General features: G+C 45.1%; 1 protein-coding gene across 1 annotated transcript in view; it reads right to left on the minus strand.

The window, feature by feature from the left end:
* Positions 1-1,823: 1,823 nt before the first annotated feature.
* TCP11L1 (t-complex 11 like 1) overlaps positions 1,824-18,474 on the minus strand; it is a 50,282-nt gene continuing 33,631 nt past the window's right edge. Inside the window, exons 6-10 of the mRNA XM_040410086.1 lie at positions 13,853-13,989; positions 10,156-10,319; positions 9,085-9,266; positions 5,535-5,707; positions 1,824-2,175 (exon numbers count right to left, since the gene is read on the minus strand). Of these exons, the coding sequence (XP_040266020.1) occupies positions 1,961-2,175; positions 5,535-5,707; positions 9,085-9,266; positions 10,156-10,319; positions 13,853-13,989 (871 nt within the window). The 3' untranslated portion in view covers positions 1,824-1,960. The remainder of the gene's footprint in view (positions 2,176-5,534; positions 5,708-9,084; positions 9,267-10,155; positions 10,320-13,852; positions 13,990-18,474) is intronic.

Consider the following 18,474-nt stretch of genomic DNA (forward strand, 5'->3'; position numbering starts at 1 on the left):
GGATAGTATTTGGGGGTACTGGGGAGCACAGTGAGCAGCAGGATAACACTGTGGGGACTCCATGTTGGGGGATGATGATAGGAAAGTGAAGAAGCTAAGATGTCTGTGTGCTGTGAATCCTGATCTGACGGACTGTTCCGGCATAAATGCCGCCTCTCGTATATGGTAAACGCAACTGTGAACTGGGCCTTAAGTGTGTGGCCAGAATAGTGCAAGAAATGCAGATTTTGCATCTTTTTCCTCCTCTGCTTGCTGAGCGGGAAGCACTTCCTGCTGTGATCAGAGTTCTGTGTCAGTCAAATCTACTGCCCTTCCTCATAATGCATCATTTAAACTGCAGCTGCATCCCCCCCACCCCCACTATCCAGTTACTGTTTTACACTAGACAGATTTTTTTTGGTGGCTGAGCAGGTTTTTAAACATCTACAGAGAAACAGCACCTAGGGAAAGGGGAATGAAAACTAAATTACATAGTTTTGCTAATCTAATTTGCATATAGATTAGGCTGAGGCTGGAGTGCAAGTGGAAGACGCAAGTTACTTTAAAAGACAAACAAGTGCTCCTTAAAAGCTTAGATGAATATATGTAATTTAGTAAAGTACATACTTTCATCTAACAAATTAAGCGTTTTAAAATTTACTCCCCCCCCCCCTCCCCAAAAAAAAATGTAAAACCAAAAATTGCCTTAATTATATAAATTGCAGTTGGCAAATTCATAGTTACATAAAGGGCTTTCTCTATGGAAATATATCTTTACAGAAACCTGTATATTTGAGTCTGCAACGGATGCGGACCCATTCATTACAATGGGGCTGTAAAAGATGCGGACAGCACACTGTGTGCTGTCCGCATCCGTACTTCCGTTCCGCGGCTCCACAAAAAAGATAGAACATGAGGTCTTATTCTTGTCCGCAATGGAGAACAAGAATAGACATTTCTATCATAGGGCAGGCCGTTCAGTTCCGCGAAATGCGGAACACACACGTCGGTATTTGCGTTTTGCGGACCCGCAATTTGCGAACTGCAAAAAAAAACAACATACGGTCGTCTGAATGAGCCCTAAATGACATGTTCAGTGATTATCGACTCTTAAAGGGGTATTCCTATCTCAGACAATGGGGGCATATCGCTAGGATATGCCTCCATTGTCTGATAGGTGCGGGTCCCACCGCTGGGACCTGCACTTATAACGAGAACGGAGTGGGGAGAGCTGTGGCTGGAGGACCCCAGATTTCCCGGAGTCCGTCCACCACCAAGCGCTGCTCCCATAGAAGTGAATGGGAGCTTACCGCGCATGCGCGGCCCAGGCTGCCATTCATTTCTATGGGGCCGACGAAAATAGCCGAGCCAGCGCCCGGCTATCTTCGGCGGCCCCATAGAAATGAATAGAGGACAGCTGCGCATGCACAGTGCGCACTCCTTAACTTGCGGGGCCCCATTCTCGATATAGGTGCGGGTCTCAGCGGTGGGACCTGCACCTATCAGACAATGGCGGCATGTCCTAGCGATATGCCCCCATTGTCTGAGATGGGAATACCCCTTTAAGCTTGCCTTTTAACAGAAATACTAAAATCGGACAATATATACAGTCTAAAAAGAATAATACTTCCCTTTCATCGGGTTGCTACAGGGACAACGGCATAGCAACCAGTGTTTAAAAGCTGACAGGAGCATGCAAAAATATCATATGCACAGAAAAACGTCACAGCCAGCAGGCATTTGTGCAGGATCTGAAGACGGGTACATTCAGATGGAGATAGCCTAGGACATATTGGCTGTATGCCCAGGGTCAGTGTAGGCTTCACATATAATGTTCTAGAGACGGCTGCACAGATCAGCTTCTGCTTTCTGCAATGTTCCCAGTGTCGTTGAGAGAACACGGCGTTCTGTACAATGAAAGCAATTTAATGGCGAGCAGAGGAGACGGCGTTTCATCCCAATCAATAGACCGACTGCACGCTCAAGGCTGCACCTCTTGTTTGTTTAGGACCTCGCCCAGGACTGAGTCATAGTATGGACTAAACACCATTTTGTTGTAGTTGACCAGACGCACAAACCTCACGGCCATCTCTTCCAGTTCTTTTTGGATTGGACTTAGCCCGCCTGGAAGTACGGGGACCGATCTCTGGTTAGCTGCAGATAGGTAGCTCAATAGAAACATCTGGATCCTGGAGTCTGTGGGAGTGTAATTAAGAAAGTTATGGAAGATGCAAGTAGGGGGAGGGAAGTCCTAAACCATGTCCCACAAATGTCATAGAGGCTGTGTGGGAAATTGGACGTATGCCAGGATGTCTGATCAGCAGATGTGACAATATACTGGACGTGACCCGGCGTCAAACATGGGGACACCCGGGACCTGCAGACTCAGTGGGGCAGCTATGGAGTGGCGCTGTTTCGGGAGGAGAAAAAAAAAAAAGCTTCTTTTTTTCTCACTGCATATGTTCCCTGAAGATTCCACATATATTTTTTTTATATACAGTCCTGATCAAAAGTTTAAGACCACTAGAAAAATGGCAAAAAATCGTATTTAGCATGGCTGGATCTTAACAAGGTTCCAAGTAGAGCTTCAACATGCAACAAGAAGAAATGGGAGTGAGACAAAACATTTTTGGAGCATTCAATTTAATGAAAACAACGAATAAACTGAAACAGGCTGTTTTTCAGCTGATCAAAAGTTTAGGACCACACCTCAGTAATGAGAAGCTCCGCCGTTATTGTTTATCACTTCCAAAATTTGTTTCGGCATGCTTGATGCAAGCGTTTCCATGAGGTGAGTGGCAACATTTCTCCAAGTGGTGAAGACGGCCGCACGAAGGCCATCTACTGTCTGGAACTGTTGTCCATTTTTGTAACCTTCCCTTGCCATCCATCCCCAAAGGTTCTCAATTGGATTTAGATCAGGGGAACACGCAGGATGGGCCAAAAGAGTAATGTTATTCTCCTGGAAGAAGTCCCTTGTCCTGCAGGCATTGTGTACTGTAGCGTTATCCTGATGAAAAACCCAGTCGTTACCACACAGACGAGGGCCCTCAGTCATGAGGAATGCTCTCTGCAACATCTGGACATAGCCAGCGGCCGTTTGACGCCCCTGCACTTCCTGAAGCTCCATTGTTCCACTGAAGGAAAAAGCCCCCCAGACCATTATGGCGCCCCCTCCACTGTGGCGCGTAGAAAACATCTCAGGTGGGATCTGCTTGTCATGCCAGTAATGTTGGAAACCATCAAGGTAAAAAAAAAATTCTCAGCAGAGAATAAAACTATCTTCCACCTTTGAATGTCCCATGTTTGGTGCTCTCTTGCAAAGTCCAAACGAGCAGTTCTGTGGCGTTCAAGGAGACGAGGTCTTTGAAGACGTTTTTTGTTTTTGAAGCCCTTCAGTCTCAGATGCCGTCTGATGGTTATGGGGCTGCAGTCAGCACCAGTAAGGGCCTTAATTTGGGTCGAGGATCGTCCAGTGTCTTGACGGACAGCCAATTGGATCCTCCGGCTCAGTGCTGATGACATTTTTTTGGGTTTTCCACTTGACCTTTTTGTTCCATAACCCTCAGGATCATTTAAGAAATTCCAAATGACTGTCTTACTGCGTCCCACCTCAGCAGCGATGGCGCGCTGTCAGAGACCCTGCTTATGCAGTGCAACAACCCGACCACGCTCAAAAAGGGAGAGTTTTTTTGCCTTTGCCATCACAACGTGTGACTACCTGACAGACAATACCAATGAATCCACATCTTTGCACAGATTTGGCCTTTTAAAGACATGTGGTCCTAAAATTTTGATCAGATAAAAAACAGCCTGTTTCAGTTTAATCGTTGTTTTCATTAAATTGAATCCTCAAAAAATGTTTTGTCTCCCTCCCATTTCTTCTTGTTGCATGTTGAAGCTCTACTTGGAACCTTGTTAAGATCCAGCCATGCTAAATAGGATTTTTTGCCATTTTTCAAGTGGTCTTAAACTTTTGATCAGGACTGTATAAAATACCTTAGACCTGTTTCGCCCTTGCCTTGTTCATTCCGGCAGAGGATCTCAAAACCGAAATTAAATGGATCCGTTTTGATTTTGCACATCCGTTCTGTTAGGATGCAGTTGTGTGAAATCAAAAGGGAAAAAAAAACGGATCTGTCACTAAATACATTGAAAGTCAATGGGTGACAGATCCGTTTTTTTTTTAGGATCCTCTGCCGGATCTCAATACCGGAAAACAACAATGCAAGTGTCAAAGTAGCCTTAAATGATCAGTAAGTTTTCACATAACTTTGCATAAATCAATAGTACAAGAGACCCCAAGAATTGCTGCATTTACATGCAGCGATCCAGCACACGATTGCCGGGACGGAAGCGATCCTTCCCGACAATTGCCTGCTTGTTACATGCAGCAATCACATCCTCAGTATGAGGACGAGGGATGGCTGCTGCTGTCACTCGTCCTCCTACAGCTGCATTGTTTCTGGGCAGCAGAGCGCTGTTTAGACAGGACAGAAACAATGATTTAGATGCCGGCACTAACGACTGTTCATCAGGAGATCTGCAGCACCTTTAGGCCCCTTTCAGACGAGCAGTTGTCACGCTGCGGACTCTCAGCGCAGCACCCGGCCTGAACTTCCAGCACTGCAGGGGTCGCATAGCATTATATTGATTTATGATGCTATGTAACCCTTAGAGATCTGGAATGTATTGGATAACACTGACAGCATTATGTCAGTGTTATCCAATACATTCCAGAACTGTAAGGGTTACATAGCATCATAATTTAATATAATGCTATGCGACCCCGACAGTGCTGGAAGTTCAGGACGGGTGCTGCGCTGCGAGTCCGCAGCGTGACAACTGCTGGTCTGAGAGGGGCCTTAGACTTGCAGTTTATTGGGAACAAACATTCATTATAAACATTTGTCCCTAATAATCTGCCCGACAATCGGACAGTGTAAACCCCCCCTAAACGTTGCAATATTTTTTTTATCAGTGAGAAATATTTAGTTCTCCTGTTATCAGCTGTTTACCAGACGCTCTCCTCCTTTTCACTTTGAAAAATGATTTTTTTCCCCCCATCCAGGATGGATCAACTTTGCAGGATGATCCTATTACACATGTCAATGGGGAGGGAGGGGGGGGGGAATGAGCAGGAGCTGAGGAGACCATCACAGCTAGATAGGAAGGTTATAGCTCAGCACAAGTGCTTCATTCACAAGCATACAGGTCAGCTCTTCTTTGTAATGTCCTCCATTATCTGGCGACTGCTTCTCAGTGACAGTGAGACAGTTAGGAAGGAGATTCTCTTCTACTTTCTGTGCGCAGTGGATGGCAGCTAGTCCCACTCACTGTGTGCAGAGGAAAAATGCCAGATACAAGTCATACAATGGCCAGAAATAGTGATATTCCTCATGTACACACACTGTACTATTGATTAATGCAAAGTTTGTTGAAAGCTCAGTGACGCTTTAAATAAATATCCCTTAACACTCGTCCTCGGGAAAACATGCTAACATGATAAATTATGTTACACCATGGGAGTAAATGATAAAAGCAAACACAGTTACCTATTAATCGGTAAATCTGGTTGGAGGGAGACGACGCAGTCCGGATCTGCCTTTTAAGAGATTCCTCTCTCTCTGTGGAGAAGGGGGTAGAGCCGTGCTGACCGAGGTAGACGCTCAATTCTACACACACCTTCTCACTGATGGTGGCCAGGGCCTCCTCTGTACTGACAGAACTAAATCACAGGAAAAGGGAGAAGAGTGCATACAGGGAACTCAATTATTAACGAATAGTTAGAATGGGTTTCCTTACATAGGATTTTGTGTAAAATGTATGAAAGTTTCTTCCTGTACAAGCAAACAGTTTGTATAAAACAGACAAAAAAAATATATATGACCAGATAATGCTGCGTTATCCCCTATAGCAGAGATGGCGAACCTTTTAGAGACCGAGTGCCCAAACTGCAACCCAAAACCCACTTATTTATGGCAAAGTGCCAACATGGCAATTTAACCTGAACACTACAGTCCAATATAGTATATCTGCCATGTACTTTATCATTTAGCTATAATACCTGCCTACATTCAGTGCGCTGCCTGCGCTGTTTATAGCGCGCCCTGCGCTGATGAATAGCAGGAACACCATAGACTTTTTCCAGGGTGCGGGTGCCCACAGAGAGGGCTCTGAGTGCCGCAGGTTTGCCACCACTGCCCTATAGCATATGAAACCTATAAGGGCTTTGTACTTTTTATATGGTCGGGGTGATCCAAGGAGACAAGGGTATTTTATTTTTTACAGAACGTTACACCCCCCCCCCCCCCCCCCCCGTCACTGAAACATTAATATAAAATCAGGCCCATAGACATTAAAGGGCACCTATCATTTCATATATTGTTTTCAAATCTACTATATCTGCCAAGACATTTCATAATGTCTTTAGAGTTTTCAGGAGCACCTTTTCTATTACAGAGCTCCACCTTTGGTATGGGATAAATTATTTTACATATAAAATAGTGATTATCTTGATCATCATTATCGTGAAACACTGCCGTGTGAATGAAGCTTAACACTGCGGGAATGGAGAGCCAACATAGCCAGGAAGTTAGGTTCCGCAGGACAGCTAGCTATATGAAGGAATTAAAAGTTTGTACTGGAGTGAAATGTTAGGAAATGTTTAAAGGGGTTGTCGGAGTTATTTTTTTGTTCTTTGTATGTTTCTAACTAATCAAATGTAAGGGCTTTACAATTCACTTACTTTATCTCCAGTTGCTCCTTTCTCAGATTTCACTGAGGGTCACATGACCTGTGATGTCAGCTTCTCTCCCTGCTCTGATGACGTTTCGTGCACCACCCTGAGGAGCAGGTCTGTGTCTGTGCACGAGACTAGGGATGAGCGAATCGACTTCGGATGAAACATCCGAAGTCGATTCGCATTAAAACTTCGGTCCAATACTGTGTGGAGCGAGCGCTCTGCATAGTATTAGACTGTATTGGCTCAGATGAGCCGAAGTTATTACTTTGCGAAGTCTCACGTGACTTCGTGTAATAACTTCATAGATTAATTTTGACTGTAAAAAAACATTTCCCGAACTCTGATTCGGTTCCAAGGTACCACTTGGAACCGAACCCGAGTTTGGGAAATCTTTTTTTTTACAGCAAAAATTAATCTATGAAGTTATTACACAAAGTCACGTGAGACTTCGCGAAGTAATAACTTCGGCTCATCTGAGCCAATACAGTCTAATACTATACGCAGCGCTCGCTCCACACAGTATTGGACCGAAGTTTTAATGCGAATCGACTTCGGATGTTTCATCCGAAGTCGATTCGCTCATTCCTACACGAGACGTCACTGTACTGGCCACGCCCCCTGCACCGGCCGAGCTGCTCCTGTCTGCCCTGTGTCTCCCTTCCACTGGATTCTTCTGGAAACTTCTGGAAACTTTAACCCCCTTCTACCATCAGCGGCACAGACTAAGGGCTGGAAGCTTGGCTGAGCAGCTGCAGGCAATGAAGAGACACATCCTCAGCATCTACCCTTCTCATCCTGCAGAAATAGAGCTGACAGACTGGAGGAGTTCTGCAGAACATTGCACAAGAACAGGTAGCGGGAAGATCCTGTGTGTATCAGCAGTGTCATTGTACAGCTGGGACTTGTAGTCCTACACGGTCAGGGCAGACTTATTTACCCCCTTTGCAGAGCAGGGGGAGGGGCACAAATATTAATGAGGAAATAGAAGTTTTATTTGCCAAAAACTTGCTTAGCTTATTTATATAACTAAATCTGATGGTCAACCATATTTTTTTTTTTCAGAACTCAGACGACCCCTTTAATGATGACTAGAGCATTTATTCATTTTGCATTTAGGCAGTATGTATTAAAAAATCATTGTACAGTTGTTTGTCACCTATAAAAGGAACCTATTTATCCAACCGTAGGTGCACCAAACATCAAATGTGACCTTTGGGCTATACAGGCTATAGTCCTCGGTACCAGAGTCGGAGTGGCCATAGATCCTACAGGCAAACGTAATGGTGGGATGATGCTCAGGGCCACCTGAGCCCTCCTCATTTCTGTACATAATGATCTGATGCCTCTGCGGTAATTAGCACTGGAAGCCTTCAGCTACTTATGTACCTGGCCACAGATGCCCTCCTGAATTCAATTGTATTGCTCTCTTCAGGTCTATTCAATATTGTGGAGGAACGTGAGAGTTTATGGCTACCTGCCCTGCTGTTTACCCTGGTAGGCCACAGGTCACTATAGGTCTACAGTGTACAAATGGTGAAGGGACAGAGACGTCTCAGGCCGCAGGCTGGTGGCCAGAAACAGATACTTGAAATGGCACCCAGGTATTTAATTTTTTCTTCTGTTCTTGGCCACTTGGGGAGCATAGTCCTGGGGGCATTATAGGGGTCATTCCTAGGGGAGGTCTAGACAGCATGCTGAAGGTAGGGCTGTCTTGGTACTGTGGCTCGTATCTTGCCTCCTAAGCCCCCTCCTGGATATCTTAGAGACAACTGGAGGAGGAGGACAGAACATGGAAGCTACTGTTGGCCACCACAGAAGGCTCCTCTTGCTTTAGAACATGCTGCCTGCAGCCCGCACTGTATTTTCATGCTGACTGGTTTGCTTTAAAATTATAAAATCTTGGAAGCCTGCAGCCTCCACTATTACTGAAGCTTCTACATGTATTATGGAGGCAATTGGAAGCTGTAGGCAGATAAAAGACATCATTTAAAGGAGGCTTTCCAAAATCCCCAAAAATTTAAGTAAACACAAGGAGTGTTATAAAACAACAAATGAAGTCTTATTCATCTGCTCCTCGCCAGTCTTTGTTTCCAGGAACACGTCCTCAACTAACCGTGATTGAGATTAAAGCAAAATCGGAAACTGATCCTTGAAGAAAATAATGCACAAAGATGGTGGATCCTGGTGGGTGGTTATAGGCCCTCTATAGATCTATAGTATGCGTGTGTGCCTCATTGCTGTCTGATGTCTGGGTTTATTACTTGAACCCTCTCACTGTGTTACAATTGGAAGGCAAAGGAGGTTACCCATGCAGGATCTGCACAGAGGTAGGAAGCCTCTTTTATAATCAGTTTACTTACGGAGTTCCCACTCCCTCCAACAAAAGTCTGATGAGACTCTTCATTCTGTCCATAAAAGCGGTATGACTGGCGATGCCGGGAGTAGTCGAGTTCTGTATTATCAGGAGCAAAGTCCCTAATAATGTCAGCTGGGTCACCTCCAGCTTCATCTCCTGAAATCGGATCTGGTCCATCACCACAGTCTGGAGAAGGCAAAGAAATCGGAAAAAAAGTAAAAAAATAAATTAAAAAAATGATACCAATACTGTAAAAAGTAAAAGGAATTCTCTCACTATTCTCGTAGATTACATGAAAATGAGTGGGGTCCATTTACAGGTACCCCAACCAACGCCAAGAAGGAAGCGGCTGTTGTCTCATCCATAAACCTATGAGCCCCATCGATAGAATATGTCTTAAAGGCCTGATTGGCGGGAGTCTCATTGCTGCAACCGCCACTGATCCTAATTCCGGGACTTATCCTTCGTCCAGTCTCAGACCAATGGGTGCACCGCCCCGGAAACCCGCTTCATGTGGGAGCGTTATTTCCGGGCCCGGACTCGGCTCCGGTGACAGGACCTCACGGCATTATATGGGTGTCCCTGCCTGAAATCGGCTGTTATGAGTTGTACTGACTGCATTAGGTCAGTACAATTCATTACAGCCGATGTCGAGCAGCGACACGCAGCATTATAAGTCATTAGAATGCCATGAGATCCTGTCAGAGGAGCAGTAACACTACCCCATCTGTAGACCTTTACCACACTAAAGGGGCATTTACACGGCCCGAGGATCTGGCAGACAATCTGCCCTTCTAAGGCTACATGCACACTACCGTATGTGTTTTGCGGTACGAAAATTGCGGATCCGCAAAAACAAACGGATGACATCTTGACGGATGACAAATTGGAGACCAATCTGGTGTTGATGACCTATCAAACAGATAGGTCAACTTTATGAAAGTCCCAGAAAACTCCTTTAAGAATACAAACTGCCTTCTACGCCATTTGTCTGCAGTAACGCTCCACTAATGTGTATGGGAGATCTAGGACTGTTTGGACCCCACACAGGACTATAAAAATGAAGAATTCCTACCTCTGGGAAGGCTTTACGTTCATGGTCCCATGCGAGAAGCTTCATGTAGGCATGATTTAATACAGAGATGGGACACGCGGAGCTAGAAGAAGATGCTGCAGAGTCCTTAGCCAGAAGGTCGTCAGCCGATTCCTGGAGCCAACTTGTGACGAATTCTAAAGAATCTGGACAAGATGGAGAAAATAAGGACATATCCTAGATATAGGAACAGCGCAAATACTATATAATCTCATCGCTACTTGATACAGATCTGAGGGTCTGTCCTAAGCTGGATTTACACAGGCCGATTGTCGGGAAGGAAGTGCTGCTCGTTTAGTGAAGGAGACCTCTGAATTTACGCGCAGCGATCTCCTTCACAGCATGAGGGACGGCTATTGGTTTCTGCTGCCCGGAAGCAATGATCGGTGGTGCCTGCATGAACGTCGGGATCACCCAATGAAAGAGTTTCGGCGGTGATCGGCGGCACATTTAGGCTACATGCACACGAACGTTGTTTGTTTCCATTCAGTTTTTTTTGCGGATAGGATGCGGACCCATTCATTTCAATGGGTCCGCAAAAAATGCAGACAGCACACCATGTGCTGTCCGCATCAGTATGTCCGTTCCGTAGCCCCGCTAAAAAAAAAATAGAACATGTCCTGTTCTTGTCCGTTTTAGGCATTGTTACAATGGATCCGCAAAAAAAAAGCAAAAAACGGATGGCATCCGTTTTTTTTTTGGGCGGATCCGCAATTTGCGGACTGCAAAACACATACGGTGCATGTAGCCTTAGATGGGCAGATTGTCTGCCAGATTCTCGGGCCGTGTAAATGCACCTTTAGTCAATACTCCCCCGTGAGCTTTTCTTTAAACTCTGCGTTGTGCTGTTCCCCAGTTATTCATCCTATAAAATTATCAATAAATTCACAACCGGGTGTTACCATTTCCCTTGTCAAAGGGGTGTGTACCTACACAGTCTAACACTGGCAGCTCTGATTGGACAAAGTCAGACTATGCAAGGACACCCCCCCCCCCACAACTGGTAACACTCGGCTTAGGACTGCACAATGTACAGCTATAAGAAAAAATGCTCTAGAATTGTTATTTCAAGGGGGAATACAAATATTAACCCTTTAAGTACCCATTAGGAAGCTGTACGTCATGGGTCCAATCCCTAAACATGGTGCCTGCTATTTTATAATTAGCAGAGACCCGCGGCGACACTGTATGTGATCAGCCATGAGACTGATCGCATACATCTTACCCTTCAGATGCCGTAGTCAAATGTGACCACGGCATCTGCGCAGACCAGAACCGGAAGTCGCGTGCTTCCGGTCGGGTAATAGCATTCCCCGGCTGAGATCAGGGAACCTGTTACCTTGCGCTAATTATATAAATATATAGATGTATATATCAATACAGGCCACTAGGTGGCAGCCTTGTATTGAAATAGTGCAATGAAGTCTTCAAATGATGGCTATTTAGCCATCACTGAATACTATGGACAATCGAATGAATTGCCAGTTATTGTCACCCAAGGTGACATAAAAAAGAGTAAAAAAAAAAAGTTTAAAAAAGTTTTTACAAATCTAAAAAAAATAATAATAAAAAAAAAAGTTCAAACACCCTTTCCTTAAAATAAAAATACTTAACCAATAATAATAAAAAAAAAACCATCATGGGCATCGCTGCATGCGAAAATGCCCATACTATTAAATACCTTCAAATTCCCAATTATTTTTTTAATAAAAAGTAATCAAAAAGTTTGCACACACTTAAAATTGGTATCGCTGAAAAGAACAGATCGTCCTGCTAAAAATGAGCCCTCACACAGCACCATACACATAGCTACAAAAAAGTTATAGGGGTCAGAATATGGTTCTGAAAAAAAATATATAAAATTTCCTCAAAGGTTTTAATTTTTTCAGTATTAAAACGCAAGTAAACTATACAAGTGTGGTATCATTGGAATTGTACTGACCTGGAGAATGAAGATAACAGGTCAATTTTACCGCATAGTGTACAGTGTAAAAAAAAAGGTAATAAAAACCTTTATCAGAATTGCGTTTTTTCCCAATTCTACCCCATTTGGAATTTTTTTTTACCGCTTCCCTACTACATGGTATGCAACCGTAAATGGTGCCATCTCCGCAAAAAATAAGCCCTCAATAAGGCTATGTGAATGTAAAAATAAAAAAGTTAAGACTATGGGAAGGCGGGGAGTGAAAAACAAAAATGCAAAAATGGAAAATCCCAGGGTCATTAAGGGGTTAAAAGGGCTGTCTCATGAAGACAACTTCTCTTGCAAGTGAAGTTACTCAATGTGGCTTCAAAGACATGGTATTACATGGAGCCCAGGTGGGGACCCCCTCTGTGAGGTCTCTAAACCCCCAATATGGATATGGAAGGGTGTTCATCAAAAGACAGACCTACACAGAATGTGAACATGAATCTGCTGCCTGATGAGAAATAGTACGAAAATCACTGAAATATCAACAAATCCCCCGTTACAGCAGTGGTTCATACATGGACTATGACCAGGAAACCCACTGATCTACCAGACAATGTGGGGCTCGCTCCGCTGAATGTAATGATACCTTTCACTTAGTGATCCGCTGTTTAATTCTGGAGGAAAAGTGCTTTTAATCCATATGTAAATGAGCAGTTAAAGGGGTCGTGTCACGTCAGTAAATTGCATTTATCGTGTAGAGAAAGTGAATACCAGGCACTTACTAATGTATTGTGATTGTCCATATTGCTTCCTTTGCTGGCAGGATTCATTTTTCCATCACAATATACACTGCTTGTTTCCATGGTTACGACCACCTTGCAATCCATCAGTGGTGGTCGTGCTTGCACACTATAGGAAAAAGTTTCGGCCTCGGACCGTTGGAGCGCACATAGGTCGGTGCTTTTTTCTATAGTGTGCAAGCACGACCACCACTGATGGATGGCAGGGTGGTTGTAACCATGGAAACGAGCAGTGTATAATGTGATGGAAAAATTAATCCAGAAAAGAAGGCAATATGGACAATCACAATACATTAGTAAGTGGCTTGTAGTAACCTTCTCTACATGATGAATGCCATCTGCTGAAGTGACATAACCCATTTAAGTGCACCGAGGGCGGGCCCAAGTCACTCTGTGCACCCTTGCTCCGCCTTCTCCGTCTGCCAGCCCCACCCTGTCCTTCTTGATTGACAGGGACAGATTCCTGCATAGTCATTTCCCCTGGGCCAATCAAGAGAAGAGGGAGGGGCTGGCAGTGGAAGCAGGAGGAGCAAGGGTGCACAGAGCGGTTTGGGCCCGCCCTCAGTGCACTTAACTGATCATTTGCAAGGCACTGTGTCTGGTTTATCAGTGAATTTCCTAGTGACAGGCTTCCTTTAACCCAACTACTATTTGACTAATCATCCATTAAAAGCAATCATCTGGGATTACAAAAACATGGCTGCTTTCTTCCAAAAACAGCGCCACACCTGTCCACAGATTGGGAGTGGTATTGCATCTCAGTCCCATTCACTTCAAAAAGGAGCTGAGTGGCAATACCAGGCACAACCCCTGTATCTGGAAGAAAGCCGCCATGTTTTTTACATTTCATACAACCCTTTTAAGAAGTCATTGAGTTTTATTTTACGGATTTTTTAATCCCGAGCATCCACAACATGATTTGCGGCTGATGTGGCGGCAGAATATATCACACAGGAGGACGCCATACTTGGTTTCTTATCAAAGAAGTCCTGGAATTTCTTCCTCTCGTACTCCACGGACTGCTGCATCAAATGTGGACGGATGCTGCTGATGGTAAAGTTGGCCATATCTAATTTCATCAGATCCAGGACGGCGAGGATTGCTCTGTGGAACAAGGAGGACAGGCAAATAAAAACAGATATACGGTCCCATAGCAAAAATAAGTAACGACCCCCCCCTCCCTCGTGAGATTTCTTATGTTTCGTTTTGTTTTGTATGACATGGAGGAATTTTTTAAAGTTGAGCTCCGCCTCGCCCTCTTTACTCAATTTCTTATATCAGAACGAGTGGAATGGATGCTTATAAATATGGCGCTCACTTCTGAACACCAAACTTCTCAATGTAGTTACACCACCCCAACTGGCATAACTACATTGCTTAAGTCTCCTGCTTCCCCCTTCACACAGTATATTATAAAACTGGCTGCCACCACTCAGCGTATAGGAATTTATACAGTTACCACTGAACTCAATGGCAGCTGTATAACTCTCCTTACGCTACGCTCCCCCCAGTGGTGGCTGCAGGAAAATGCTATTATTTTATGTTGGGAAGCAGGAGAAGGGGTTCAGCGCCGGGCCCCAGAGCAATCATGTGGTCTCAGCATGACGGAGGCAGGACGCCATACATCCACACATAAGGACACCTGGGGTGTCCAACCTCTTTTCAGACATCATAGAGGACCCACCCCCCGATTCAACACATAATACTGCAGGGATACTGGAAACGCCGCTTTCCACTCTGAAAGACTCAGCACAAGCGTAGGAATTAGTACAGAGCCGCTCATTCATTTGGATGGGCATCATGTAGTACTCTGCTGAAGACTATGCTGCATTATTCCGCTGTCCAGGTGGGACAAGCCCTTTTAGGCTACATGCACAAGACCGCGCCGTGTTTTGCACTCTGCAAATTGCGGACTTGCAAAACACGGAACGCCGCCCGTGTGCCTTCCGCAGGTTGCGGAACGGAACTGGCCGCCCATAATAGAAATGCCTATTCTTGTCCGCAAAACGGGAGTGCCGTCCGCATCTTTTGCAGCCTCATTGAAGTGAATGGGTCCGCATCTGAGCCACAAAAAAATGCGGCTCGGATGTGGACCCAAACATATTAAAAATACAAGAAAAATTATATAAATGACCAAACGCAAATATTTAAAATAGGTGCTTCATGAAGGGGTTAAAGTACTCTGTCCTGGGAAGAGAATGAACTGTGGGTGGGAGGACCTCCTACTAGAAGCCCCCCTTCATTTGCCAGAAGCATGCTCATAGGCGTGTCCAGGGATAGTCTGATCCTTGCGGGGCTTGTGTAATACCACAAGGTTTATTCCTCCAATTCCTTTGCCAGTAAAAGACGACAGAATAAAGAAATCTTTTATCTTTTTTACGGAAACCTCTAATTAACAAAAAACAACTTGTGCGGACTCCGTCATCGTGCGCCGCTCTCCAGCCCTGGCCGCTGTTCTGTATTTCATTGCCAGAGAGTTAACATTAAACAGAAATAAAATCCTTTAAACTGCGGTGATTTATGAGCGTTTTGTCCTGAGAGTAAACCATGTCTGAATGTATATACCCTGAGCCTCCATTATACCAGATCTACCATAAATCTCCGCTCAGTCACACTCATCGGGGACTGGCCAGGCGGACTTCTGTAGACGGCGCTCTCCGTCAGCCATAACTGACCGCGGCTCCATTCAAACTAGGGAACATAGGCCCCGTTCTTGTGATCGGCGGGATCCCCAGCTGTTGAATTCCAGCTAATTAAACACTTATCCCCCCTATCTTGTGGACAAGGGAGAAGTTGTCATAATGGGACAACCCCTTTAATGGGGACTACTAAGAAAATCCCTTTTACATAATAATTTAGAACCCCAACTCCACTGAAAATCTGTTCCTTCGGTTAAGGGCTCATGCCCACGACCGTGTGGCGGCCAGGCCCATGCTGCGGACCGCAATGCACCGGCAAGACCGTGGGGCAGCCGCATGCATATCGCGGACCCATTCATTTGAATGGGGTCCGCGATCCGCATCCGACTACTGCACTACTTTTTTGCGGTGTGGAGGCACGGCCAGAAACACCACGGAAGCACTCCGTAGTGCTTCCGATCCATGCCTCCGTTCCGCTTCTCTGTGGTTGCGGATCCATTGAAGTAAATGGGTCCGCGATCCGTGGTGGGGGTGCATACGGCCGATGCTAGTGTATTGTGGACCCCCTGTATGCGGCCCACAATACGGCCACGGCCGGGCAACGGTCGTGTATATGAGCCCTTACCCCAATATCCTCATCTGTTCAAATTCTAATTAGAGAAACTGAGATTCGGGGAGCTGTTTAGTTGGTTTCGTACACTGTACAGATACTTTACATGGGACTGCTACCTTCACTCACATAATAATGGCTGCCGTAAACAGTGACTTCACTCTGCCAGAACCTAGAGGGTAGTCGCCACTTTGCAACTCAGGTTTTGGACAACCCCCTAGCAAGAAACAAAGCAATGGTGGACACCGGCCCTAAAAATTATTCTTATGAAGTATGACCAGATGTCGTCATTGGCTGATTGTTTTTAAGCTGTCTCCAGCAGAATTGCTGATCATGTCAGGCTGTTGCACCCTTCTTGTCCCTCCTCCATCCTGTACACTGCAGCTCTGCTTTTTCCTACCAGCTGCTGTGCATGCCCATTAGAAGCTCACCAGTAAGTGCATGGAGAGCGCATTGCAAAGTGAACTTTGATCTTGTCCTGCATCAGCTTCAGAAGACAGACAGCATTCTGCAACCTGCTATGTATTGTGATACGTAGAAGCTGCAGAAGCAAAGTGGTGGAAAATTTTGACATAAATCCTTCAAATAAAAAAAATGCTTTTCAGCCAAAAATACATGCAATTAAGTAAAAAAATAATTAAATACGAGCCTTAAAGTTGTCCATAGCCATAAGGCTTCCATGATTAAGGCGGCTCCCACACATGGGTTAGATATAGTATCCAAACCAGAAGAACACAATAAAACTGAAAGAGGGATTGTCTGCATTCACAAAGTGAAACCCTCCTGCCCCGAGTACAAGCTGTAAAGCCGTCTACACAAGAAACTACCAAGGTCGGTAATAGATGACGCCAAGTAATAAATCCTCTGATGTATGTCCAGCAGCGGGATGGACGGTCATCCTTCAGCACAATCTTATTACCCATTTCCAGCATCTTCAAAGTTTACTGGTGTTGAAAATGACTTCTTAGCAACCGAGAAGATATGTAATGCCGAGAACACGGACTCGGTGTCATGAATCCTCATGGGAGTAAATGGAGAGAGAACTTGTTTTTAGGTTTGCTCCACTATCCAGTCCCTAAAAGTTTGTGTTGTAGTTGTATTTTAAAGCATAACTATTTAGATTGTTTTTGCACTTGAACAACTTCTGAAAATATACGAAACTTTATAATATAACATATTAAAGGCAAACGGCATTTATCATGTAGAGAAAGTTAAAGGGGTTATTCTTATCTCAGACAATAGGTAGCTAGGACGCTGGAATATGCCCACATTGTCGTATAGGTGCGGGTCCCACCGCTGTGACCCACACCTATATCAGGAATGGCCCCATAGAAAATGAATGGAGGGCAGCTGCGTGTGCGCAGTGCACCCTCCACCACTTTCGGGGCTCCGATCTCTATATAAATGCGGGTTCCAGCGGTGGGACCCGCACCTATCAGATAATGGGGGCATATCCTAGAGATATGCCCCCATTGTCCAAGATGAGACAAGCCCTTTAAAAGCAAATTGCATTTATCATGTGGAGAAAGTTAAAGGGGTTATTCTCATCTCAGACAATAGGGGCATATCACTATGATATGCCCCCATTGTCTTATAGTCATTTGTCTCCAGTGGTGGGACCCGCACCTATATCTGGAATGGAGCCCGGCAAAGTGGTGGCTGGAGGAGGACTCCGGTCCGGCCACCACCAAGCGCTCTTCCCATAGAGGTGAATGGGTGCACATCACGCATGACCGGCCACCGCTCCCATTCACTTCTATGGGTCCAAAGGAAATAGCCAAGCTAGCGCTCGCCTATTTTTGGCGGCCCCAGAGAAAATGAACTTTTGGGGCTCCATTTTCGATATAGGTGTGGATCCCAGCGGTGGGACCCGCACCTATCAGATAATGGGGGCATATCCTAGCGATATCCCCCCATTGTCTCAGATGAGACAACCCCTTTAATACAAGGCACTTACTAATGTATTGTGATTGTCCATATTGCTTCCTTTGCTGGCTGGATTCATTTGTCCATGGCATTATACAAGGCTCATTTCCAGGGCTGCAATCTAGCCGGGCTTGCATAGGAAAAGTCACTGTGGTAACGCGCGTAGGCACGCATGCACAGGAGCTCCCATCCCGGCCACCTCAAATCTGCATTGCACCGGTGGCCATAATGCCAGAAAACAAGCAGTGTATAGTGCATTGGAAAAATGAATCCAGCCAGCAAAGGAAGCAATATGGACCATCACAATACATTAGTAAGTGCCTGGTATTAACTTTCTCTACATGATAAATGCCATTTGCTGCAGTGAGACGACCCCTTGGAAAATAGCATAGCCACCCGTCGTTCTGCTGTGTA

This window comes from Bufo bufo, chromosome 10 (assembly GCF_905171765.1).
Source record: "Bufo bufo chromosome 10, aBufBuf1.1, whole genome shotgun sequence".
In the NCBI taxonomy this organism is placed as follows: domain Eukaryota; kingdom Metazoa; phylum Chordata; class Amphibia; order Anura; family Bufonidae; genus Bufo; species Bufo bufo.